Below are 27,893 nucleotides of genomic sequence, written 5' to 3' on the forward strand. Positions count from 1 at the left end.
TTTTTATATATTTAATATGAACTTTTCCTTTATATCTTGTATATGTTTTATGTTTTCGATCCTCTCACGGCGCGGTCCCGGAATGCATTTTTTTCACAACGCAAAAATGCTGTACACGTTTCACTATACGATCACTCCCTTTAACGGCAAGTAGTTTCATATTTAACATTTAACAATATAGGAATTTAAGATATAACATTGGTGCCGTGAAGTAAGATTCATAACATTATTTCCCGGCGTGAACTTAAGCTATTTAACAGTAACAAAAATCCATAGACCACATTTGGCGTTATTATCGCTCAAAAAAAAAAGGTGCCGAATTTCAAAACGCGAAATTATGTAAATTCGTGTATATCTTAGAAAATTTTGAATAAAAAAGTCTAATGTTTTGCAGATATGCTTAAAAATACACCTACTTTAAGATGATGGTAAAAATTTTATAGGTTATAATTCAAAATTTTTTTCGAAAAATCTATAGAAATTATTTAAAAATAGAAATTTAAAAAATAAAACGCAAAAAATGGGTAAATTTTATTTGGAATGAACCAAAATTTCGAAATGTGAGAGAAAAAATCAAAAAAGTTTAATAAAAAAAGAGATATTAATAAATATTTGCCAAATTCAATTAACATTGAGGAGCTAAAATTTTGAGAGCTAATATTTTAAAAACTATTCGTACGATTTTTACAAAACTTGGTATTCTGGCATAATTTGAGTCGTAGAATCAAAATATGTAAAACAATTGGTATGTTATTTCAGAAAAAGTCCGATTTTGTGTCAAAATACCTATGTTAGAATAGTGCTATATATAAATCTAATATATATCCTAAGTCGCGCTTTCGAGACATGAAAAACGCAGTTTGAATTTTGTCAATCGGCCCAATAGAAGGGGTGATATAGCACTGTCCCTTTTTTTTTTTTTTTTTTTTTTTTTTTTTTTTTTGAGCAGTGTGCATGAACTTAAGAAACTTTTTGTAATATACCTTTTTCATAATATTCACCTAAATATTCAACGGTCGGTTTATATATTACTTCTATTTTTGTTTGTTTCTTTGTAAAAGTAACTGAAGTGGAGTAGTTTAATACTTTTCTTGAAAGAAATGAATGCATAATGCATTTTGAAGGAGTTCTCTCACAGCGACTGTAACGATCGATTTAAATATATCTTTTTTCGTTACCATATGTGCGTTGACTGGATGGATTTTTCATCTAAAATTTTAATGAAGTTTCTCTATTTGTCGAGCCCATTTATTTAAGATCTGTATAAACGCCAAACACGCAAATACGAAACTAACACATAGCTAAACCCTTTAATCTCAGAAAGAGCTACCAGTGTTCTATCGCTTTATTAATCAGCCACCACTAACGTGTATACGAGTCCGTTTCCCTTAGAACGCCGTTCACGAAGTCATCCCTCCTCTTTGGCAGATATCCCTTGAGGCTTTGACGTAATCACATAAACCACACCAAACCAGGCACTGTTAATTCGAAGTCGACCATTAATATTCAATAAAAAACTGAAAATTAATATTTTACAAATATCGAGTTTCATTACTACATTGTTTTTGCAAATTAAAGTTTGGTCATCCAAACTCTTATGGTATAGGTCATATGTTATGAAAAACTACGATTTGAAATCAACTGTGCAGGACAACAGGAAAGAAATGATAATTTTAAGACTTAACCTAATTCAAATTTTATAGAAAGGGAAATTTCTCGTTGCAATACATTGGAGGAAGAGCAGATAGTTTTCCAGTTTCCTTGCCTTCTAATATTGTATGCACTGGATAATTATGTATCCAAAAATTCAAATTGAAACTCCTGTTTACCTTCTACCTTTTAACTACTTAATGCGTAATATCTGTCATCCACCGGATTAAGCAGTGAGGCGGGTGATGACTGCAATATTAATCTTACTGTTCGAGTCTTAATGAATTATTCATAATCCTTTGAGCTACTAACTTCACTTCCTTAGCGTTTGCCATAATTGCATTTTCCTGAAACTGAACGCAACGGCATCTTTTTGAACAGTATGGAATACGAGAGACAACGGCAATATGAAAATTAATAAAACATTAAATTAAATACGCATTAAAAAATTGCAAATAATTGCTTTATCCTTTGAATATCTTTTAAAGTCCGGTATGCTTTTCTACAGATCTTCCTCGCTTACTTGTTTTAATGTCTGTCGAAGTTTATAAAATAGGATTTACGTCCGTTAAAAGGCATGACAATTAGAATTACAATCCAATAAAACCATAATCAACTCCCAATCAACCGGAATGATAAAGGAGACAACGTCCGCTGTTAACTGTCTACTGTTAAGTCCTGGTAAGAAGTTAAAAAAACACAGGAAACAGGAATAAACTATATTGTAATTAACAGCAATATAATTAAACATTTGCCAGCATTTTCCAGCAATTTAATTTGAAGAATGATTTTATTTGGCTACTACTTCTAAATTGTGACATTGCTGTTATCTCACATGTTTTTCTCTTCCATTTTTGTATTTTCTGCAGACGGTTTGTTATACATTTGTGATTTGGGATTGTAATTGTCCCAGCATTTCGTAAAAAAAAAATTAAACGTTTTTTGATACAGAGCTTGATTAATACTCCCGGAAGAATAGGGAGTTCACTGTAATTTCACTTCTCCTTGAACACAGTCAGCTTCTTTTTCATTTTTTTTTAATATCTATCCATTATTATCTTGCGGCATATATCTATCAAAATCTTCAGTTTCAGGATTATTTCGCCAATTCCAGGCTGATATAGATGTTCAATAACTACGCAGTTCCATGTTGATTACTGACAGACTCCGAAGTTAGGTCTCTATATAAATAATCAAGTTCAAGATTATCTCATAACTCATTATGATAGATAAAATCACCCTGACTAGTTGAATAATTCTGCTAACGGCTTGCAGTATTCCTTGTAGGAACTTACAAGCATATGCAGTTTAAATTTAGGCAATTACTTTCAAAATTCCATACTAAAGATATTCACAGGCTATATAGTAGAATGCTCTTACATCGTTTATTAAATCTGAGGAGTGTGCTGTTTGAATATTTTTTTTTACTTCCTTTAACGAAGTAAAAAGGAAGTATTGTAATTGCGAAACATTTCGGGTATCATATTTCAACGAAAATATCCATTTTGACCGCTATCGAATGCAATTTAACGAAGTTTTCGCATGACATCTGTTCGTAAAGACAGAATAAAGATTCGTTTCCTCGAAAAAATTATAAAACTGATTTAAAATGAGATTTTTTCGTGGCTTCTGTACGTACGTATGTGGCATAACTCAAAATCGAGTAGCCTCAGAACGTTGAAATTTTGCGTATAGGACTGCTATAACATGTAGATGTGGTGCACCTCCCATTTCGGTTGCAATAGGCCGCACCAAAAGTATATATATATATATATATATCGACTCTGTTACCCGACTTAGTGAGCTCAGTTTCTTTATTCTTATATGTTTGCAAATTGTGCATTGTGCATTTTTGCTTTAAAAAATGATTGGATTTTGTTGTTCTGATTAAGATTTTTATGCTTTTAACTAACCTGCATGCAATAATTGTGGAATTATCAATAATTTATAAGTTTTTATGTGCGGCTAAACCTAATTTTTGAATACTATAGCAGCCATGTTTGTTTACATTTGAAACTTAGCAGAATAGCGGATTTGTTGCCAATGTAGAGAAACTAAGATTTGCAACAATAAAGTAACGTTTTCTTTTATTATTGCGAATTAAATTATGCTTAATTCATTCTGGAATTATCATTTAAGTTATTAGCTTATTTTTGCATAGAAACTGTAATTTTAATTGTAAAAATTGTTTTTTTAATTGTTTTAATTCAACTGGGTGTTTTATGTTTTTCTATATCTTTCAAATTTTATTTAAAATATTTTGAATTTTTATGTATTTTTGCCTTGCCGAGAAGTGAGAACTGAATTAATTAGTAACGCGTGCGCATTAGGTAAGCGGTGTTGAATCGTCTGCGAAAAAACTGTTTCTTTTTCATTTATTTAATTTTTTTTATATATCGTTTTAGATTTACTATAGTATTTGAATAGAACTTGTGGTAATTCTTTAGATGATATAATTTTTGTGCACTCTGAGTTATAAAACGAATGAGATGCAACGCTGTTAAGTAACTCTAGCGCCGAAGTGTCGCTATGGTAAATAAATATAGTGAACTTTAGAGACTGCATTTATTCTGTTGTGGTTTATGCGCTAGCGACGATGTAGATTTAATTCCAAATTTGTTAACTATTAATTTAATATGTTTACATGAAATGCAGGAAAATTGCGTATAATTTAATATTCCGTATAAGGAAGTCATGTGGTGTACACATCAGATTTTTTGTTTAATACTCCATTGCCGGAATATAAACAATTTTCATAGCAATGCATGTCTTAAATAATTAAAAAGTAATGTTTGTACAGTGCGTAAAGTGAAGTTATTGCTAAAAAATCAGTAATTTCGAAAGAAATTTGCCTTTTAATGTGACGAAAAGAATTGTACCGTGAATTTTTCATTGTGGTTGGCGATTACCATTTTAGATGATTAAATAACATTTGATGAACAAGTAATTTTGCGAAAAAATGATATTAAAATCTCTTTAGTTTCGGCATAACATAAATTGTATTAAAGAAAACATATATTTTTATATATGTATGTATTTTTAGTTTTACGAGACAAAACGCAATCTAGTTTGTATGCTTCATGCAAACCCCCTCGAATATATCTGGAACCATTTCAATCTAGTATACACTTGCTGTAGTTATGTAATTACATAATTCGCTATTGATATTATTACATTTTACGTATATTCCAACCAGAAGTCATACAGCTTGTAAAATAAGAATACAGTCTTAAAATTAGATAAAATGTGGCCTACTTAAAGGCCTGGAATTTACTTCAGAAAGATTATATTCAAGCATGCGCTCTAGAATTTCTAATTTAGCACTACGGAAAGTGTTTTAAAACTTTTGTTTAATGCATTATAAACATTATATATAGCATGAAATATAAAAAAATTCTTTTTTAAATGTCACGAGTTTAGTTAATTATAAAGTGTGAAGAATTCTTTTCAGCTACCTTTATCTTCTCTATCATATCAAACAGAAAACAAAAACATCTATGGTAAGTGTTATATTTTAAAACTGTCAAAGAATGATTTGAAAGAATTTAACGCATCTCTTTGTGTTTTTATTAATGACATCTGTCTTCTATCCCCGCTGTTGTTCATTAGTTTTTTGCTAATACTTTAATTTAGTTTATGAGTGGGCGGTCCAGATTTATTATTGTGATAATTCAAAAATTAATTTTTATATTTCAACTCATTTAAAAAAACCATGAAATAAAATACTTTTATGCATTTATTTGTGCATTTTTCGGTCCGTAGAATATCGAAAATGAAAATCATTGCCTGTGACTATATGGCGCTATTCCTTTTATCAACATAATAAATAAACTATAGATCGTCATCTTTCTTTCTGAGCTAAACAATGTCATATAATTAATTACATTTTGTTTGTTTAAAATTCTGTTTGAATTAAAAAAATCGTCTCAGTCATTATCTAAAAACGTGGAGTTGGTAAAAGTGGAGGATTAAACCCCTTGATTAAAATTTCCATCATTATTAAAAAGACTGCTGAAAAAAATCAAAACTTTTCTGAAAATTCCCCAGATTTCGGTACATTTATTTTCTAAATTTAGAGTCCTTTGCACAGTTATATTTCAGTCTATTCAGTCCAGATGTCAAAAATATATCGTAATTATTTCATTGCTAAGATAATTATTTAAATTATGACAAAGCACGCGAGCACACAAGAAAAGTAATTGCTTCTTTGAGGACATTTTAAGTAAAACTGGTTCTTATTAATTTTACATATGAGAAAAATAAGAAAACTCCAGCTCCCACGCAGCCAGCTCATTCTCCAGGATTTGAACCCGGATCGAACTATTAAAGTTCAGCGCCTATACCAGAATTCATGGTTCGTTTGGTTTGGTTGATTATGGCAAAGCACGATAGGGCTCCCTGCCTAAAAGGGACGGATGCCTTCGTGGAGGACTACCTAAGGGAAACCGGCTCATATAGATGTCACACATGCGGAAACCCACTAAAACGCCCATGTAGCCAGCCCGTTTGCTTCAGATCGGAACTACCAGTGTTCAGCGATTTTTCTTCCCGGCCCCTGGCGAGCATTGATGGCCTAGTTAAGATAGTATATGAAAGAAATTTTAACACTAAATAAAAGAAGCACCCATATCCGAATGCTGCAAACAAAATCTGTGTGTAATTCGAATTATTATCTCAAAGACATCCGTGTGAAAAATTTATAGAAAACTGATTTCGTAGAAGGAAGATCAAAATAATTTATATATTTGATCTCAGCAAACAAACAAAAAGTGACACCAAGCTAAATAAAATAATAAAAGAGCAGCAAATATTATTGTTATACTGTACAGCAAACAGATTCTTTAAGAAATGACTGTAGATCGTTTATTCTGAGTCCTTAGGATTAAAGAAAATAAACCAGAAAGCATTGATGAAAATTTATCTTTAACGTTAACATCAGTACAAAATGAAAATTTTTGTTATTTTAGAGCTTAATGACTGTTTCCGTCGTAAATTCTGAATGACCATCATTCAGTTTTCCACGTAAACATTGCTGCAAAGATCAAAATTCTCAGTTGATTAGTTTTATAATTAAGAAAGCATATGCGACAAATATTGAACATTAACTATAAAAAAAACTTAACCAAGTTTTTAAAAACAAACATCTCTGAATAGTATCAAATTGTTATCGCAAATGCACACGTGGGCAAAATTTAGATGAAACTGCCTCTCGTGATGGCCTCCTAAAAGATGTGAAAAATTATTTTTGCATTCGATCGTAATATGCAATTAAACTAAGGTAAATAAGGCAAAGTATATGGAAATTTCGTTTCATTTGTCTGGATTTCAAGTGTACAAAATAAAGTAAGGGAGAAAAATGACTTTTCATGCATTATATATTTCTCAGCACCGAATTTCAATACTCAAATGTGTTGGGTTGCAAAATTTAAAAAAACTGGCTCCCTAGAAGAAGGTACGAAATAATTTTTAGATTTAAAGCTAGCAAACAAAAGATAAATTGGTACTGAATTTTGAAACCATCTGTACGCAGCATTAAGTGTGAAATACATAAATACGCAAGTGTGCTAAACTAAGGAAACGTGGCTCCTTAGAAAGAGGTAAAAAAATTTCCAGATTTAATCCTATTAAATAATGAAACCGTGTAAAAATGGAAAATAAGCAAGCCGAAACAACATGTAAATAAATAAACCAAAGATTCAAGTTCAGTAAAATCGTGTAACACCAACTACTGGAATGAAGAATTTATAAGGGAATTCCTAAACTTAAGTTATTTCTATAGAATTGCTGTATGTTTGGTATTTAGCAAATTTCTGCTGTTCCATTATCGCTTTATTGGACCGAGACTAAATGGAAATTTCCATTTTATAACTTTCTCAAATAAGTAAATTTAGTGGTAGCAAAAAGCAATTATTTTTAAAGTTCACTGTTTTGCTCCTAAAAACAAAGGATTTCTTTTTTGAACTACAATTTACATGTCTCAAGTTCAATCACCTGCGAGAAAATACAAAAATCAAGTACCTTCACTTTAACCTAGAATATTTCCCAAGACTCCCTAAATCTACTTATAACGAAACTGCATTTCCATGTCTTGCTATGACACTTCGGGGAATATTTTGGTTAGTTCAATCATCGATACACTTCCCCGATTTCAAAGCTTTATTCCCCCTATCTGTACCTACACGCACATTATTTCGTGAGATTGTAGACAGATGTTTGTGTGTTTCATTTTCTTTTCCTCACAATTTTCAGAAATGATTGATTGCTAAACCGATAACAAGTTTTCGTGCGTTCTTAAGTTCATTCATAATATTTCTCATGAATTTTCTAGAATAATTGCGTTCAAGTATTATAGTGATGCAAACCCGCTACCTGTCATGTTCTCTTCTGAGAAAGTAATATCGAGGACCGTCTTTTCTTGTCTTTTCAGTCACTAAATTAAGCCTAAACTTCGGAATTCTTTATAATGTAACACTGGAATAAATTTAGATTGAGGCAAAATTGATGTGAAATTTAAATACCTTAGTTAATTAACTATTATACAAATCTACGAAATGGCAAATACTAAGATTATAAATAACATTTCAATATCTATAAATCACATACGGTCTATAAAAACGAATGATGAGATGTTATAAAGTCTTGTGAAGTATTACACTTTCCACCATATTAAATGATATTTTAAATGAAACACTATCTTATTTAAGTCTATGTATAATAGACTTAAATGCACATTTACGTCTATGTATAATAGACTTAAATGTGCGTCTAAAAATTACCATATTAAATGATATTTTAAATGAAACACTATCTCCCAAAACGTATAATAGATTTAAATGTGCGTCTAAAAATTACCATATTAAATGAAACACTATCTCCCAAAACGTATAATAGACCTAAATGTGCGTCTAAAAATTAAGACTAACTTCTGTTTGGATTCATTAAAACCTCAAAAATTATGAAATATCTGAGTTTATTGAAAACGAAAATGATTAAATTTGATAAAACTGAGGCATGTAGGATAAAAATATGTAAGACATGTTTCTGACTTTAATTTAAATATCCCTTTCATTTTTGTTTTTTTTCTAAATATAAGCCTCCTTTAGGCTATTCCAGTATCAATGGCATGCTGGTGTCGATTCTACGCAGTTTTGATCCTGTGCTTGTGATACCATATGCAGCAGACAAAATAGAACCTTTAATTCAGTATTACTACATAATCATAACTGCTACTGTTGTTGTGACTTATCTCACTTGTCTGACAGTAACATCAGAACAAGCCCACAAAATCCATCGTAGCAAGGAGTGCACGATTTCTCTTGCCGCTGGCAAGAGCCTTTAGCGCCATAGAGGTGTCAGTAAGCCTTTGCTTAGCTCCGCCCCCAATTTTGAAGCAGAGCACCCCGGGGGGACGGGTTCGAGGATATCCCACCCCTCTTCCCTTACCACTAACCTTTTGAGAAGACTTTCGGCTTGCCGCATATTTAGGGTGCCCCCATACCGCACCCACACTATACATTTACAAACATCCATGCCTTCTCCGGGATACAAAACCGGGCCCTTCGGTACGGCAGTCAGCGTCGCTAACCTCTATTCCGGATGGGCGCCATAACCATAATTTATTTGTCTATCGTATATTGGTAACTACTGTAGGTTGTTCCGATGTAGATCTAGTGCTGTCGTCGTACTGAGTATCTTTAATTCTTAAATAATGCTCGTACAACTCCTATATTTTACGTGTTACTAGAAAGCTAACTAAATGAGAATTCGCCATGTTACACAACTTAGCTAACTATTTTCTGAAAACAAAAACCCACAAGTACTTAATTTTTTAATATTGCAACACAAACTTCTAAATTGTCTGAACTTGTAATTTTGTGTTTAAGGCACAGAATTGGCCTTTGGAGAATTTGAAGTTACGCTACCTGATTACCTTCTAAGAAAGACTACAAGTCGCAGATCGACAATTGACAACTATTCAAAATAATAATTTACCAACCAAATATGTCTTGAGATTTTAGTTTTACGCAAGTCAATGGCTATTTACAAAATTAGACTGGCAGGCACACAACGATGATCCAAACTCTAATATGGTCACGAACTATTCGTCCAACTTTATACTAAACTTCTTGTCTTTCAAATAATCAAAATATCTAGAACAGGGGAGTCAGTGACGAAATGATACTGCAGGAAAAATCTAAATTAAAATCAGATTGTTTAGTGAAACTATATATGTCTCAGTCGATTCAACGTCATTTTGGATTGTAAACGCTACGCATTTTGGATTGAACATCAGTCATAATTTTCGAATAGACGCATTTATGAGTTGCATATACTCAGCTATCCACTCTGCTTGCCAATCTTCACTGTTTTCTGTAGACGCGGGTGACCGGTAATAAAATCGCTAAACGTTAGTAGTTCAGTCCAGCTTCTAATCTTGAAGATCTGACTGATTCCACTGCTGTGGTTTTTCCCATGTGTAACGTAAATTACGAGTGCGTTTGTTCTTAAAATATCCTCTCGAAAAAATTTGTACCACATCCCTACGTGGGTAAATATCCCATGTGTGCTTTGCCATAATCCAATTAATCCAATGTAATCCCTTTTCCTGTACTGTTCTGTACTGTGTAAACATGTCTCATCACACAAGCCTTTATCATTTAAAAATGATTCCAGCTTTCAAGTATCGACACATAGAGAGGTTCAATAGTCATTAAACCCAAATGAACCAGGACGATATACGCTGATATTTAATTATTTTTATTAATCCATGTCGAAACAGACTTCTAAAATTAATTTTTTTTCTCATCTTGGCTTAGTTACTAATTCTTATATTAATTTATTTCAGCGTTAAATTACGTGAGCTATTTTTATGTAACATGGTTTGGGCAAGCCCATGTGGCTTTAAAAATATTTCTTATTTTCGGAGAAGAAAATTTCTTTGCCTTACAATAAGTTATTATATTTATGCAGTAAAGATTAATAAAGATTTCTACTACTGACATAAAAAAGGCTTTCTTGTTCTTGTTTCTTTCTGTTAAAGAGGGGTGGAAAATTCTCGGACCCAAAATTAAGGGCGGAAAGGAGCAAAGTCGTACTGTCACCTATATGATTCTCAAGGCTCTTACCAACGAAAAGCACGATCTTGCACTTTTTGCCACGATGCATACCGTGAGTTTCTTCTTATGTTACTGTCATATAAGTTAGATATATCACAACAGCAACATAGTACGTTAGTTAAGGATCTCATTCCAGATAATTCTTAGCCTAACAGAATCGGCAATTTGTCAATCTTCGTGCTTGAAACCAATCTGTCGCCGAGTCGGTGAGATGGCTAAAAGCTGGCTCAAATCCTGGACGAGCTGATTGCATGAGCATTTTTGTATTTTTCGCGATGTTCATCATAAATATGACTCAGTTCCCTTAAGAATATCCTCATAACTCCTCCGTCTCATGCCTGATTAATGCTGCTGCAGCGTAATATACAATAAGGTTATGTTTCGTTTCAGGATTTCCGAGAAGAGGGTCGTTTTTAAATCGTCCCATTTTAGGCTTTCTGTATAAGGCAGGCAAGAAGAATTCCCATCTCAGCCTCATATTCATGGTCAGCGTTAAACGTCAATTCAGACAGTTGCGATATACCATTAAATGTTACATGATGGTAGTAGTTAACACAAAAAACATGGGAAATCTTTTTTATTTGATTAAAATTCGATGTTACCTTAAAATATGAGCATACGGTTTTTAATGAATAATTTAATGAATTTAAAACTGAGAATTCTACGTCTTAAATAAAAGCAAAAAAACGATAACATTTAAAGTTTCGATTAGCATTAAATCAAATTTTAAAATAGAATGTTCTTAAACCTCATGAAATTGTCAGTGGTATTGCTATCTTAGTTTTAAATAAATTAGAATTTTTATTTGGCTGACTAATGTTTTAAAAATATGCTTTTCTTCGGGAATGTAGAATATTGAGCCATATACTGAAATATGGATTTTTACGACCATTTGTACCATTGAGTTAATATATAGTGTTCAAATAGATGAAAATATCCTCGTTTCCCAGTTGCAATAAGTGTTTTGTTGACCACCTTTAGAAGCCCTCCCTTATTGGTTTGCCTTCTTTTACGTATAAAAATATGTGAATTTTATTTTGGAATTCCTTCTTTGAAAGCAAACAGTGAGAGAGTTTTATTACTAATAAACATTCGACGAAACCAAATAAAACAGATTTAATATATGGTCAATGAGGACAGTATAGTACACATACACAATGCACTTTACGCTACGTTATGTTTTAATTTTGTTCTTTTTGATTTATCAAAGAAAAAGAGTTTTTCTATGACGTCAAAGAAAGGATGAAATGGCATGATTTTTTATGTTCCCGGTTCAAACGCTTGCAGAAGGAAAGAAAATGGCCTGCAATGGCACGCTTTTTGTTGCTACCTAAGCGAGATAAGCTGAAATGGGACATTACAATAGCAAAACTTGGCAAAAATAGAAAGATTAGATCCTAGTATTAAGACCAAGAAAATATTCATTTCAATTATTTTAACCATCCCATGAATTTTCTTCGGAACTCTACCGGTCATTTCAATATTCCATTGATCTATTATTGTCCATTTTTCGCAGCATTTCAATAGAAAATTCATATTAAATGTATGAAAGATAAGCGTGTAAATCCTTCGAATACTTTAAATCAATATTTACATTCATTAATTTGAAGATGTTAGAGTCTAACATTGAAAGATTACTTTTCCCCAAGTAGGAACTTAAGTACATCATCGGGATGGGAGAAGATTCAAGAAATCAATTAAATGGTTTGCAATTTCTGGCCACTCAGTAATTACGAACCATTTAATTGAGTAGTACGTTTTAATCGCTGGTGAATGCTAAGGAAATTCTGACTGTTAGAATTTATTTTCTTGCCGGATATTACAATAGAATGCTTTATAGGGCCTTGTTAAACGCAAAGAGAAAGGTTTACCTATCCAAATTATTCGGGATCAGAAACATAACAAATATTTTCTGAGACCTAAAAACATTGTATATGCATTCAAATCAGTAAATATGCTGTGCTTCAACTATTTATTGTGTTAAAGTTAAAATTGCTATTAATTCAATAGCAATAATCTCGTCATATGGATCAGTAACTTGAAGAATAATTAAAATTCAAGGAAAGTTATTTCTTCTTATATAAATAAAGTGTCCTCGCATAATTCTAAAACAGCTTTGTTTTACATTATTACTAACACCAAATCATGAGCAAAACTGAAATCAAAACCTACAGTAGACATATAAAAGAATTATCGCATTTCTACATGCTTTGTTTAAGTGATTAGCACTTTCTTGTACAGATTGGAAGTTAATGGTTCGAATCACGTCGAGGACACAGTTGTCTCATCATACTGTCTAGTCCGAAATTCCTGATGATCTCCTTAGCCATATACGATCAGAAATGTAGTTGACGATAATTTATGACCAGCTGGATTTAGTCGATTGAGTCTCGTTCCTCTTCCTAGCCATTTTCAAAGCGGGGGAGAATATTGGGAATTATCGAATTTGCATTGGTTTTCTGTCTTGATGTAAGTCGATCTAAGAATGAGAAGATATGAGGTTGGAATCCTGGGAAGAAGGCTGTTCATTTATGATATTACCTGCTCCGTAAGTCCTGATAATCTCTTCCAAAAATGTGATGCAGAAATCCAAAATAGAAATAAAAAATCCAAACTTCCACAAAATGTCCAAACTTGGCATTGTCGTGGGCCCTGATCAAAGGCGGCAAGGCGGCAACAAGGCACAGCGAAGCTAAGTTGCAAAAGATTGGTAAAGATTTTTTTTCAAATAATTAAAAAATAAAGACAAAACCTAGATTGTAAGAAACAAATGATACGGAAAATGGGCTTTCAGAGATCTAATACTGGCATTGACATGGACCCTTAATAAAAAGAAGCAACAAGACAGACCGAAATATGTTTAAAAGAAAATAGTAAAAAATGAAATAACAGCACTCGACCGCATCGCTGGTGATGAATTATGGGATAACCGTTAAAACGCCAGGAACAGAGAGCAAGATCTTATATTACAGTTCCTCTCTCGCATCTTAAGTTACAAGTGAGTGGGAATATTTCTTTTATTATATCCCTCCTTGAAAGTGGTAATAATTTTTATATTCACATTCTTAAAATTAATGCTAATTATCATTTTTATAAGAGAAAATTGAAAACGTTTAAATTATGCCTTATATTTCTACACAGAATCGGCATTTATAACTACTGAAATGTTAAATATAGAAAGAAGATTTTTAAATTCACACTGGTAAACCTATATAAGTGTCTTAAAATCGGCAGCAATCAGAATCGGAAAAAAAAAACTATAATTGCAAATGAAGTCAAAAATAGTAGTAACGAAATTTTTCATTGCAGGTACGGTGTGAGCTCTTATCTGTACGTTAGCTGGAATTTAAAGCACTTTTACTAAAAGCCGCAGCAATTTTATCTGATATATCTGGGTCGTTAAAGCTATATCGATATGACCCTTGTTTTTCTAAATTCCAATTAAGTTTGGTTAGTTATGAAGCAGGATTAAATTTGAAAAGAGAAACGCATGATAGAAGAATCTGAAGCAAAAGGAAACAATTTTAGCATCCTTATATTTTTATAGTTGAAAAGTCGTTATACTTATATTTTTACTCTCTTGTGTATGCTAAAGACCAGCTCTATGTATGAAATATTTATTTAATTTTTAATTACAACTTTCTTTTTATATACGTCTCGAAAAATGCGAAATCCTCTCTTCGTAAACTCTTTGCTCCCAATATAGTATACACTGAATTTTCACAATTAAAGATACCCTAATTAGTTAAGAGGTGCTATTCTATTAACCTTGATAACATATGCCGCACAATGAGGCAAGAATGCAGCAAGATCTATGGAACCGCTCCAGGGCCATGACTTGTCAAACGGGCTTCTAGATTTTACATAAATCACTTTAAGACGCTGGTAGTCAATGGCGTGTTTACATATTCCATTTTTCAGAACATTTCAAAGATTTTAATTAGACTTGAGATTGGACCTCACGTGCCAATTCAGCTGAGGGAATTCAACTAAACGCTTCTGGAACCAGGTGTTAGCCAACCGGGATCTGTGACTGGAACAGTTGCCCTATTCATGCATTTCATACCAAATGTCTAAGGTCCTAAAAATTGCCACGAGAAAACATCCATGACCATCTCTCAGCCCTCACGCGCTTGCAAAATTCCAACAAGACAAGCTAGATCCGTTGTTCGTAAGGATCTATAAAACACCAATTTTGGAATTATTTCTCAAATTTAATGATTCAAACGTAGAGCACCTATTAATTGTTCTCCATCGAAAGCTAGTTTATCCCTTGCTATATATCCCACGGAAGCATCTCAAATTTGAAGAAATTAGACAGCATCTCCCCGATATTTGCATAACGCTGTGTATTCCGAATTTAATGGCATTTTATTGCGCTAAATTTTAATTAGTTTTAAAAAATGTTAAACTAATTAAATACCTTGAAGTATTCATAAATTAATACATGTGTTAAAAATATTTTGGTAAAACAGGGAACTGACTTTCTGGCTGAGTTTCCAAGGTCTTCCGTCAAATCTGGCTGCCTAGGTCTTACTCAGATATTAATCTAATCGCTAGTGGAGAAAAGGTTATTGTGGTATTAGCAAGTATTTGCCACTACACCGGCAATAATATGTTGACATCTTTTGGCGCTGATATGTATTTTCTACATCAGCGGTTCCCAACCGCTGTTCCGCGGCACACCAGTGTGCCGTCTGAAGCACCGTGATGTGCCGCCGGGTCTGGGTGTCACGGTGCTGTTTGCCCGCTATAACTCCTCCCGTCACTCCCCCCGCCAGTGTCATAGGTGGTCATGGCACTGTGCAGTGCTATAACTCCTCCCCCTGCCAATCTTGACAAGTGTCCGCCGTGTCCTCGCCCCCATGAGACGCAGGCAGACGCCTCACACTGTGTCAGAGAGACAACGGCTGCTGTGAGGAGAGAGACACTGATACTGCAATGATGGACAAGTTTTTGAAAAGGAAAGAACTGGACTCTGAACAAAATCTGGAGCCAGATGAGAGCCCGAGTATGAGTGGGGGTCAAAAGAAAGCAAAGATGGTTAAATTCTCTGGCGCAAGGCAATATAGCAAAAGCTATATTTCAGTTGGATTTACTTTCACTGGAGATGAACACCAACCAACTCCACTGTGCGTGGTGTGTGGTGACTGTGCGTGGTGTGTAGCTGACAGTGCTATGGTCCCAAGCAAACTTAAACGCCATCTCCAAATGAAACACCCTTTGCTTCAAAACAAGAATGTGGACTATTTTGTTCGCCTGCGTGACAACATGGAGAAACAGGCAACTTTTATGAGAAAAACAACAAAGGTAAATGAAAGAGCTCTTAAAGCTAGCTATCAAGTTGCTGAACTTATAGCCAAGACAAAAAAGTCGCACACTGTGGCAGAGAAATTAATACTTCCTGCCTGCAAAGCTATTATAGAGGAGATGCTCGGACCTGAAGCAGCAAAGGAAATAGCCAAAGTCCCTCTCTCAAACAACACAATTTCCAGACGTATTAATGACATGTCTGCAGACATCGAAAGTGTGGTTTTGGAAAAGATCCGTATCAGTGAGAAATTTGCATTGCAACTTGACGAGTCTACTGATATCAGTGGACATGCTCAACTCTTAGCTAATGTGCGTTTTGTTGATGGTGATGCAATTAGAGAAAACTTCTTTTTTTGCAAGGTATTGCCAGAAAAAACAACAGGAGAAGAAATTTTTCGGGTCACATCAGAATACCTTGAACAAGGAGGACTTAAGTGGGAAAACTGCACAAGTGTCTGCACCGATGGAGCTGCAGCCATGGTCGGGCACACCAAAGGCTTTGTAAGCAGAGTGAAGGAAAGAAATCCAGATGTGATTATTACGCATTGTTTTTTACACCGCGAGGCCCTCGTAGCCAAGACTTTACCATCAGCCTTAGTTCATGTGTTGGATGATGTTGTGCGCATGGTAAACATTGTAAAGTCACGACCCATGAAAAGTCGCATATTTGCAGCTTTGTGTGAGGAGATGGGAGCAAAGCATAAAACCTTGCTGTTTCATACGGAGGTCCGGTGGTTGTCGCGTGGCAAGGTCTTGGTTCGTGTGTATGAGCTGCGGGAGGAACTTAAAGTGTTTCTGACAAATGAGGGGTCAGATTACGCAAAGCAGCTTGCAAGTGATGAGTGGTGTGCAAGGCTGGCATACCTGGCAGATATATTTCATCATCTGAATGAATTGAACACCCGAATGCAAGGCCGAAATGAAAACCTGCTTACAAGTACAGATAAAATAAATGGATTCCGTTCAAAGGTGCAACTCCGGCATCAACACGTGGAAAGTGGTAATCTTGAAATGTTCACACTCACCATGCAATGGCAAAGTGTTCACACTGCTGCACTGTGTGAGATAATAGTTAAGCATTTAAAAACTCTTGAGGAGAAGTTGTCATTTTATTTCTCTTCAGTCTCCACTGAATGCCTTGACTGGGTTAGGGACCCTTATAGCTCAGCATCAGTTGTTGGAAAGGAAATGACTTTACAGGAGCAGGAGGAACTAATTGAACTGAGACAAAATCGTGGTTGCAAGCTAAGATTTGCTGATCTACCTTTGGACAGTTTTTGGTTGGATACTGCCAAGGAGTTCCCCCTTCTGGCAAACAAAGCTATTTTGACATTGCTCCCTTTTTCCACTACATATCTGTGTGAGATTAGCTTTTCAAGCATGATTGCTATGAAAACCAAATACAGAGAGAGACTGAGAACTGTTGACGAAGAGCTACGTGTGTGTCTTTCTTCGATTCCAGCCAGAATATCAGCTTTGTGTTCAGCCAAACAGGCCCAGGTTTCGCACTGAAAGTATTTTATAATTTTTCACTATTCTGTTTACTTAATATTTCATAATAAAGTAATTATAAAATACTTTCTTTGTGCTTATTTGATTCCTATTCAAGAGAATTACTTTATTATAGTCAATATAGGCACAGAGTTAATTTTTTAACATTTTCTAATGGTGGTGTGCCTCGTGATTTTTTTCCCCGCGACAAGTGTGTCTTGGCCAAAAAAGGTTGGGAAACGCTGTTCTACATCATCAGACTCATAAACCACGCATTTTTATTTTCAACAGTTATTCCTTAGTCATCGCGGGGCCCATCAGCGGCCGAGCGGTAAAGTCGCTGAACACTGGTAGTTCGGTCCGAGGTTCGAATTCCGCGAACGGGCTGTCTGCATGGGTTTTTTCGTGGTTTTCCACATGTATAACGTGTATACGAGCTAGTTTCCCTTAGAAAGTCCTCTACGAAGGCATCCCTTCCCTTAGGCAGATAGCCCTCGAGGCTTTGCCGTAATTAAATAACCAAACCAAACCTTAGTCATCGCATTTAAAAACTTATTATATTGTAATGCCTCCACAGTCTGAGTCTGCCTCTATATAAAATTTGCTAAAACGAGAATCGATTTCTCTCAAACACATTTCCCGTCCTCATTCTAACATATTGTCTGGTTTCATTACCATTACATTTTCATCACCTATCTGCCATCATATATAATTTCATTGAATGAGAACTGGAAACCCGAAGTTTTGCCAAAGCACTATATGCTGAGAAATAAAGCTTTATTTCTGCTTCATTTCTCGGCAAATCTTGTAAACGCAGGAGGATGTAGTGTAGTGGTGTATTTAATTATGGCAAAGCACACTAGGGCTATCTGCCTAAGCGGAGAGATGCCTTCGTGGAGGACTTAATAAGAGAAAATGGCTTGTATGCACGTTACTCATGGGGAAAACCACGAAAACACCCATGCAGCCAGCCCGTTCGCGAGATTCGAACCTCGGACCGAACTACCAGTGTTCAGCGACTTTACCGCTCGGCCGCTGGTGCGCCCTAAATGCAGGAGGAAGACTGAATGCAGTAAAAATTAACAAGCGACAAGCATTTTTCGAAGATTTTCTCCAGAGTAAAAAGCTACCTACTAAAATCACGCAGCGCGGATACGTGTGTGTTCTAATTGGTCTGAAGTTGACTTTGAAATAAGAAATAGAAATTATCCCTCTCCTTCAGTAACAAATGTTAAAAAAATATTAATTTTAAAATGGGAAAACAGTTAATCTTAGGCTTGAAAGCATCTTAAGGCTTGAAAGAGTTAGATTTAGGTGTAGTATTTTTTGTGATATATTGGAGGTGCACACTAATAGACAAGTAACAAGGTATGTCTGGGAAGCAAACGCGGTTTGAGAGCGTTGTTGATTCTCGTGTTTTGTCTTTGTGATGGGCTAAAAACTGTGGAGCCTTCCTTGACCCATTGTAAGATGTTATGTCATTGCTTAGGTTTTTTATATACGAAAATACTGAGAAATGTATAAAGCTATTTCAATTAAAAGTAAAATATTCAGAGCAATACGCATTATAATAACTGTTTATCTGCAAGCACAATATCTTATTTATTTCCTGTTTTTTTTTTTTTTTTTTTTTTTTTTTTTTTTTTTTTTTTTCAGTTTCCCTATTTCATAAACTTTCATAGAAATGTTCTCTTGTCCAGCATAATTTAGTGAATTAAAGCCAAAAATAAAGCACTTGTAACGTTCTTTTCAGGCACCATAAACAACTGTGCAGTTTACTATTTCACAGCATTTAAAGTATACGCTTTTTTAAGAAAGCACAGTCTGATAAGAAACTTTTTACAGCATACACAATGAGAAAATATCTGGCTTGGAAGTCAGGACTTCTTTCTATGTATTCTTTCTCTTTTTATTTTCTTATCTTTGTAGAGACAATCTTTCTCACTTCCTCTCTGACATTTATAAATATTCTTTACTGCATATGACTTCCATTATGCCTCTGTTTGCATTACCGCTATATAATATGTGTGAAAGTTTTTGTTCTTTTAACATAGTCAATTATTATTCCTTTCTAGTATCACAATATGGTCAACTCAATTAATCTATCTGCAATACTCGTAAAAATATTCGGTACCTTATCTTACCGAAAGAAAGATGATAATTAACATATTTAACAATCAGCAGATCTTTCATGGATTACCAGTTCTCTTCAAATTCATATTTTGCTGACATTGCTATTTAAAAAGGAAAAAAAAATTGGAACCCCTCCCAAAAAAAAACTTTAGATTGATGAAGATTCACTCAACCAATTTCGAGACTTATGGGCGTAGATTATTAATAATTATCTCATTTCCTTCATAAGTGCTTTTATGGTATAAGTGGTGGCACGTCCAGCTAGTAAAGTCAATTTTTTATAATTTATTCTCTTATCATTTCCGCATTTTCTAGTCTGTGGAAACCCCTTTGAACAAAGGAATTTTATACTGCACCGGAACTACCCATTCGCGGATGTTTTGCATTCTCCATAATATCGCAGAAATCTACTTTTCTTTTATATTTCTCATCTTTTAGCTTAATGTTCAACTTATTTAGCAAAGATTGCTCGATATAAAACCATACAAATCTTTAGAGTATTTATTTACAATTTAAGATTATCTCATCCCGATAGACGAAGTAAATAAGTTACGTACGTTAATTGAATTTGCTAGATATTATTTCAATTCAGCTCCATTTTGCTGCGTGTAAATTATTCACATGATTCAACTTTATTTTCTCTCCCAAATAAACAAATTAGCATTGACTTTTAATTTGACTTCTTCACTTTCTCTTAAATTTGTCCCACCTATTTTTACACTCACGTTAGATTGTGATAAAGACAATTTGGAATTCTTTAACTGTACAATTACATACGGATAAATATCATAGCATATAAAACACAGATATAAATTTTTATCATTTAATATTTCCGTTGGTTTCTGCACAAATGTAGCATACATCAGTACTTTAAATTCCATAGACAGATAATGTGTAGAGTCATTAGGTTATTTGGAAGCAGGGAAGATGAAAAATTAGCAACGCCTTCGCCAGGAATCGAACCACGGACCTCTGGAATACCGGCCCAGCGGGCAGAACTCCTACACCACGAAGGCACGCTAGGAAGGCAGGAGAAACAACTTATATACTCCCGCTTTCAAGGGGCGACTAGGGTTTTTAGGGGACTCAATCGTCAAATCCTGGGTGAGGAGAATCATCATCCAACACCCCTTTTTAGATCGGACGCCACTGTAGAGACATTAGATTTTTTTTTTAAACACGAAAGATGAAAAATCAACGATTCCTTCCCCGGGAATCGAACCTCAGACCTCTGGAATACCGAGCCAGTGTGCAAACCACTACACCACGAAGGACGGAGAAATACCTTATAACTTGATTCTGAATAAGACATGCAACTGATGAGTGAATTTATCATTCAGATTCATAATAGACATCGAAAAAAGGCTTTATCTAGTTAGAATTAAAAAAATTCCGTCTTCAGATTTCAAAATCGTTGTTATATGCTAAAAGGAGTTAAAGAATACGTTCGTATGCTCATATGAAGAGTTTGGTCGAAAAGTTCACATTTTCTAACTTGAAACAATTCTGAATGTTAATATAGAAATATATCACACTAACCCATGGCTTCCCTAATTCAAAGCACACTAAAGATCATCAAACTCAATAGAAGTTGGAAAAATGGTCTCCCCACATAGCAAAAATGGGCAAGTCCGAAGCATCGAAATTACCCAGGAATCCAGAAATCGGAACCAAAGCAGGCATTCAGGAAGTACTCTGTAACTAAGACCTTACGGACAAGAACTGTAGACCTTCCCAAGTTAGAATCAACGAAGTCATTTTGGAAACAGTCACTTCTTAAATATCAGCGGAACATCTCACTACTCTCGCAAGCAGGAACTCATACATATCAGTCTGTTCTTAAATCTCAGTATCAAAAACGAAATATAAGAGTTCAGTCGATCTTACTCATCTCGAGAATTACACTTAGTTAATAAAAGCATTGTATATGTCTTAAGACTTACTTCTATCCTTCGTAACTTTTTTCTGTCGTTTTTTTTTTTCTTCATCTCGCTAAAGTTCCGTCAGAACATCAGTCCACATTCACCAACTTCCTTTGTTTCCTACTCTCTATTCCTCTTTTTCTCTATACATCTCTTGACCTAATTATACCTAACTATTAATGAAAATTGACTGTCACACCTCACTTTATTTTACACTAGTCAAAGAGTATGCCACACCTTTTCTCAAACCAACTATTAATAAGATTACTTATAAGGTATTTCTCCCGCTTTCCAGCGTGCCTTCGTGGTGTAACGGTAGCACGCTGGACCGGTATTCCAGAGGTCCCTGGTTCGATTCTCGGCGAAGGCGTTGCTAATTTTTCCTCTCTCTGGCTAAAAAAAAAAAAAAAAAAAAAAAAAAAAAACCTAATGTCTCTACATACTTAAGCTCACCCATTCAAGGACGCACAAAATGGCTGCGCTATATGTTACCCTCCATTTCAGGCAAGGTTCTTCGGCATGCAAGGCTCAATGCACCACGCAGGGTGCGGAGCAAAGAGTCAATGAAAGGATGACCGTCGTGCCCCTATTTGGAGGGCCTAATCAACATACTTTCCGATCCTTCCGGGTTAGTGTAACTGCCCCTTCAGACACCAAGTACGTGTCCGTATACGTTTTAAAACTGCTGCCGAGGTTGCCTAAGTACAGATCTTAGCCAGCGCACTAGTCGACTCCCGAGGACTCTAGTGTGCAAACCAATAGTTCTCAAAACAAGCAGAAGCATTTCAGAATTAAAATTGCGCAAGACTTTTTCCCTGCATTCTCCCAAAAGAGAAAATAACGTAATTTCACGTTACGTTAGCATATTACATAAGCTCCACATATCAGAAAATCCAGGACATTATACAAATGACTTTTAAGGGGACTCATACACCTTAAAACCCATAAGACGTTCGAATAGGTGACTGTTGCAAGAATTGTCATAACTTACTTATTTTAAAAGCAATTACTATCAACTTTTTACAGCTGACTACATAATATAGCTGCTTTCTGAAATAGTAATCAGAAAGTTTGTGTTGCCACAGATATTTTTATAATTTAATCCGCTTTGTGACAACATTTTTCGTCATGTTTCCAGCTTGAACGCACAGTTTAAAACATTCTGTTTCATAATTTAATTCCGTATTTAATATATAGCTTTTATAACATTTGAAAACTACTGTGAACCTAAAATTCTAAAAATTTCACGTTAAATTTTTATTTTATTTTGAGTTGAGTTTATAAAATGTATTTTATTAAAAAAAATTGTAATGATTTCGTCCATAAAATTTTTCAATATTAAAATATTCATCAGATTGTTGGTTCAGTTAGAAAATAGTGCTCATGTAAAGAATTCCATCCAATTTCAAGTATGTACCATTAGCCATTTTTAAAATATCATGCGCGCAAGGTGGAAACATGGCGAAATATTTTGTCACAAAGAGGATTAAATTACAAAAATATTTGTTGCAAAACAAAGTTTCTGGTTACTAGTTTCCAATGCCTCTATATTGTGTAATCAGCCGTAAAAAGTTGTAAGTAATTGCTTTTAAAATAAATAAAATATCCCAGTTCTTGCAACAGTCACATATTCGAAACTCATGAGGGGTTTAAGGTGTATGAGTGCCCTTAAGACAAAATAGGTCTCACAGAGAGTCCGTCTACATTTTATTTCTTACCAAGCATAAAAGCAATACAAACAATAAAATGGAGTAATATTTAATGAAAAGAAATCTTTTCAAAAGCTACCGCTCATAACTTATCATCAACAGCGAATTTCTCCTATATATTTCAGAATTCTCTAATTTCAGGCCTTCTAGCATTTTGACAATTACGTCTAAGGAAGCATTTTGTTTCAAAGCAATGCCTTATGCACAGAGCTCCCACAGACAAAATGATTTGGTTCATTAATATAATAGGATGTATTTCTCTTTCATGGAACGAAAAACTAAAAAGGAAAGGATCCGTTACTTCTCTCCTTCGTTTATCTATTTTTCCCGGCGTCTGTCACAATAATATTACTCTCCTTATCTTTCACGGAATCCAGAAGGAAAAAAAGCAGTATTATGTAACCTTCCTTGAACATACGTTGCTACATAACAATTTCTTACGCATATTCATGAAATAGTTTCAAGGTTTCGTAAACATATTGTTACGAATTTCGGACTTAGATAGGTAATTTTAGCAGAATTATTGTATATTTCTTTGTAATATAGTACGAGACAACTTTTAAGAGATAGCTGTGTCGTAAATTAAGAATACAGAGGCAAGAGTATTTAGCATTGTGCAAATGAGTATCTCGGTAATTTGGCGAGATATGCCAAGTTGACAACACTTTGGCAATTTATTTTGTCGCCAAATTTGGCAGCATTTTGGTCCAGTCCAAGTATTACTGTAATATGTATTGAAATTGAATAAATGTAATTGATCACTATGTTAGCGGTAACCTAAATTCCACACTCTTATTGCTTTCCAGTAATTTCGAGAATCAGAAAGTGCTAGAAATATGAAAACTACTTAAGACAGAAGAGAGAGCACCTACTTTAAGTTCTCAGTAGTTGGAAGTGCAACGACCAACTGTGTGATACTGTGAACTGTGTGATACTGTAAACACTTGTACGAATATTTCTGTAGAAAATTCCAGAGTTATGAAATATTTCTTTTGATAAAAATTAATTTTTATTAACCTATTATCGGACTTGTGCATTCAATCTATTACGAACCCGTTACGCACGTAGAATATAATGAATTTCTTATATGTTTTCTAGTCTACAAACTCGCCGCAAGTGTATCACTATAAATTCTTCGTGTTAATAATTTGTATTGATATTTGTATTCACAAATTTTATGCAACCAACTTAAGAAAGTAAAACTATTCGCTACTTCCGATACTGCTATATTAGTAACAGGTTATCTTCCTCTTCTCAGTAAGTACTTAACGTTCGCTGTGCTCCCGTGAACTTGACGTATAGGCCAAACGCAGCCCACCGTTATTCAGACATGCTATCTAGTTATTACGAATGTTAGCATTCTGATTGGTCGCTGCCTATCTAATGAGTTCCCTTCGGACTATTTCCATGTTATTATCTTGCTAAGATTCACAAACTTGCAGATAGCGAGTATCTTTGTAGCACGAACAAGAGACTATTTCCCAGCAATAATTGTCTTACAGATTTTTTTTATCAAAAGTATTTATGGTACTTATGAAGAAATTCTTGTCTTTTTGCTCTAATCAAGCAGTAACATGAAAGAAATTCCACGATTATTTTCACGAATTTTAGGTAATTTTTAAAATCTCAGGAACAGGGCGTTTTTCGTAAATGTGACCAAATACGTAAATTTCGGATTTTTTCCTATTGCTCTTAAATTTTAATACTTAACTGTTAAAACATTTTTATATTTAAATAACTTAATATTTCTTTTAGTTGTAATTTCTACAAAAAAATATTCTGCAAAGTAAATTTGGACTTGTGAATACACTAAGTTATGCTGAATATCCGGAGTACAAGAAATATGGGAAATTTCCAAGTGAATAGGAAATCATTTTACGAAATACCATTCGACAAAGGACTTCCCATTCACCTCTAAGTTTATCAAATTATTATGTTTTAAACCAGAAACAACCCGAATCGCCTTCAAAGTTATGAACATGTCAGCCAAATTTTCTCTACAACTAAATTTTTCAATAAATTTCCTACAGTAGTCTACATAACAAAAATACATGTTCATAAACTTATTGATTGATTAAATTAAAATAGAAGTACTTTCAATCCATTTCAGAGAATACTTACTTCACAAGTTTTCTCATGAAAACCCATTATTTATACCGTAGATCTTAAATTTATAATCCTATAGAAGTTTTGCTCTAATTGCATTTTCTATTATCGGGATACACAAAGCAAGAAAGATCTAAATTCATAAATGAAGTTCAAATGAAAAAAATAAAGTTAAATAATACTGTGGAAAGTTTCAGATTTTAACAGTCGTCCAAATGGATTTTTTAAGGTATTTTACACTCTTGCTGAGCTTGCAGTCTACCAGTATGTTAAGATTTGGTATACATTTTTATATTTTTTTCAGTCTTTTCTCAGTTTATCATGTGTTCAGTTTTCTTAGTAGGATGGCTGACAAAAATGTTTTTTGTCTTTTTTACTATTCATTTTTAATATGCCAAATTTGTTTATTAAATATCATGTTATTCCCACTTACAACACATAAAATTCAATTCAACAGCAATATCTTTAAAAACAGTATATCTTTAAAATTCTGAATTGAGTGTTAAAGGTTGCCATACATATTTTTATATTCGCTATATATTTTTAAAAAACTAGGCGCTCGCGCTTCCAGTTGCTTTAACTAGTTATCATAAAAAAGAAAAAATGTATAATAATATTAATGAATCCAGGTGGTGTAATTTCATGAAAATATTGAATATTTCTAATTAGACATCTCATTTCAAGACTTGTTTATTTAAAACAATCGCATTTAAAAGTAGGAAAAATATCTCTTTAAGAACTGTGTTTATTGCTATTAAATTGCTTCGTTTATGTCAATAACCTTCCATATCAAATTAGGAAATATCTTAGGTTTAAGTGAATAGCCTTAAGTGATAAGCCAACACGCTGGTGCGTGGCAGAAGAAACGTTTTATATCCGACCGGAACAAGACAGAGCATTCATAGAGCTGAGTTTGTTAACGAAAACTGAAAGATATCTTACATTTTTCTGAATGATAACGGTCTCACGGACTGAAGATAAAAATGTTTTACTTCGAAGAGTATTGCCACTGCTCGCTTTCAAGTCATTGAGTTTGCTAATAAAAAATTCAGTACAATTTTACAGTATATGAAATAAATAATAAAACAAATTGGAAATTCAAAATTTGGACTTCCAGGTGCAAATTTTCGGTTGGAGGACTACGTTATTCAAAATTTAATAGCTCTTCAGTTTTTCACAGCACGAGAAACATCCATACATACATACATATATGAAGGTCCTTCGTTATTTAATTACTTTAAATAGGGAGATAATATTTTGTGGCAACAATTTGAAGAAATGTGATATGCGATTTATAATGAACCAACACAAAATCCCCCTTCGAGACTAATATCTCCTTTTAGGCTAATAAAAAGGCAATGGAAAGTGCAGTAGATTCCAAAGTAATACGAGTTTTACTGGATCCCCAAATCACGGTTAATCCAACAGCACTTAACAAAAAGCAAAAAAAAAAAAAAAGGTAACCTATAATTAACAAAAAAGTACTATTAACAATTTATCTGCATTTGTAAGCAATAAGTTCGTTTTATTTATACAAATTAAATTCAGTTTTAAAACAAGAACAATTCATTTTAAGAAATAATGAGCAATGTTTCTGTTTATTATACTCCTGTATTTCTGTAGGAGACGATAGGAAACACAAGATTAGTGGCTCACACTTACCTTATATATCAATTTAGTAATTTATTTTTAAAGGATGTTCAATGATATTTATATATTCCAGGTTATACACAATAATTAATGTTTGGATAAAAACAGTAATGTATATTGTTACTAATAAAAACAATAATTTACATTAATGTGGATGAAACAATAATATATATTGTTGTGGATAAAGCAATAATATGTATTGTTATTGCTAAAAATAACAATATATAGTTGTATTGATAAAAACAATAATATATATTGTCATCTATTAAAATGTATATGCAATTTACATTTCAATAGATGACATTATTAATAAATATATTATTGTGGATAAAAACGATTCCTAAATAATGCAAAACTGGTTAGCACATCCGTCTGGCAAGCAGAAGACCCGAGTTCGAAACCGACTAAAGCATAGTTCATTTTTCATGTTTCTTCCTGCAAAAAACCTAGTGACCTCTAAAAGCACTGATATAAACAACTTTGGTTTGATTTGGGGGTCAACAAAGAAACGTTGTAACCGAGAAATACACATTAATGCTACCAAATGACCTTTAGAATGCCCGTCATTTGATCTAAAATGTTGATTTAGTAAGGAATAAGTCCACCAAGAGCCGACTAGGCAAGTCCACTGAACGCTGGTAGTTCGTTCCAGATTCAAACCCTTGCAAATAATAGCAGAAAAATATTTTATTAATAATAGTTATACCTCTTTTTAGTTTTTAACTGCCTTCGAATTAATTATGATTTTGAATTAGACGCGGATGCTGCCGGCGTTAAATCGGTTCCGTAAAACGAAATTTGTT

General features: G+C 33.8%; 2 protein-coding genes across 6 annotated transcripts in view; one reads left to right on the forward strand and one right to left on the reverse strand.

Moving 5' to 3' along the window:
* The window catches only part of LOC118181150 (coiled-coil domain-containing protein CG32809-like), a 1,535,131-nt gene that overhangs the window by 1,461,694 nt on the left and 45,544 nt on the right, over positions 1-27,893 (reverse strand). The gene's annotated exons all lie outside the window — the stretch shown is intronic.
* Positions 15,711-27,893, forward strand: part of LOC146998801 (zinc finger BED domain-containing protein 5-like) — a 36,332-nt gene continuing 24,149 nt past the window's right edge. The window contains exons 1-2 of the mRNA XM_085810255.1: positions 15,711-17,139; positions 17,203-17,439. Coding sequence (XP_085666381.1) covers positions 15,711-17,139; positions 17,203-17,439 — 1,666 coding nt within the window. The remainder of the gene's footprint in view (positions 17,140-17,202; positions 17,440-27,893) is intronic.

Source organism: Stegodyphus dumicola, chromosome 2 (genome assembly GCF_044657685.1).
Source record: "Stegodyphus dumicola isolate Sdum_Otavi_A_Nest chromosome 2, ASM4465768v1".
Lineage (NCBI taxonomy): Eukaryota > Metazoa > Arthropoda > Arachnida > Araneae > Eresidae > Stegodyphus > Stegodyphus dumicola.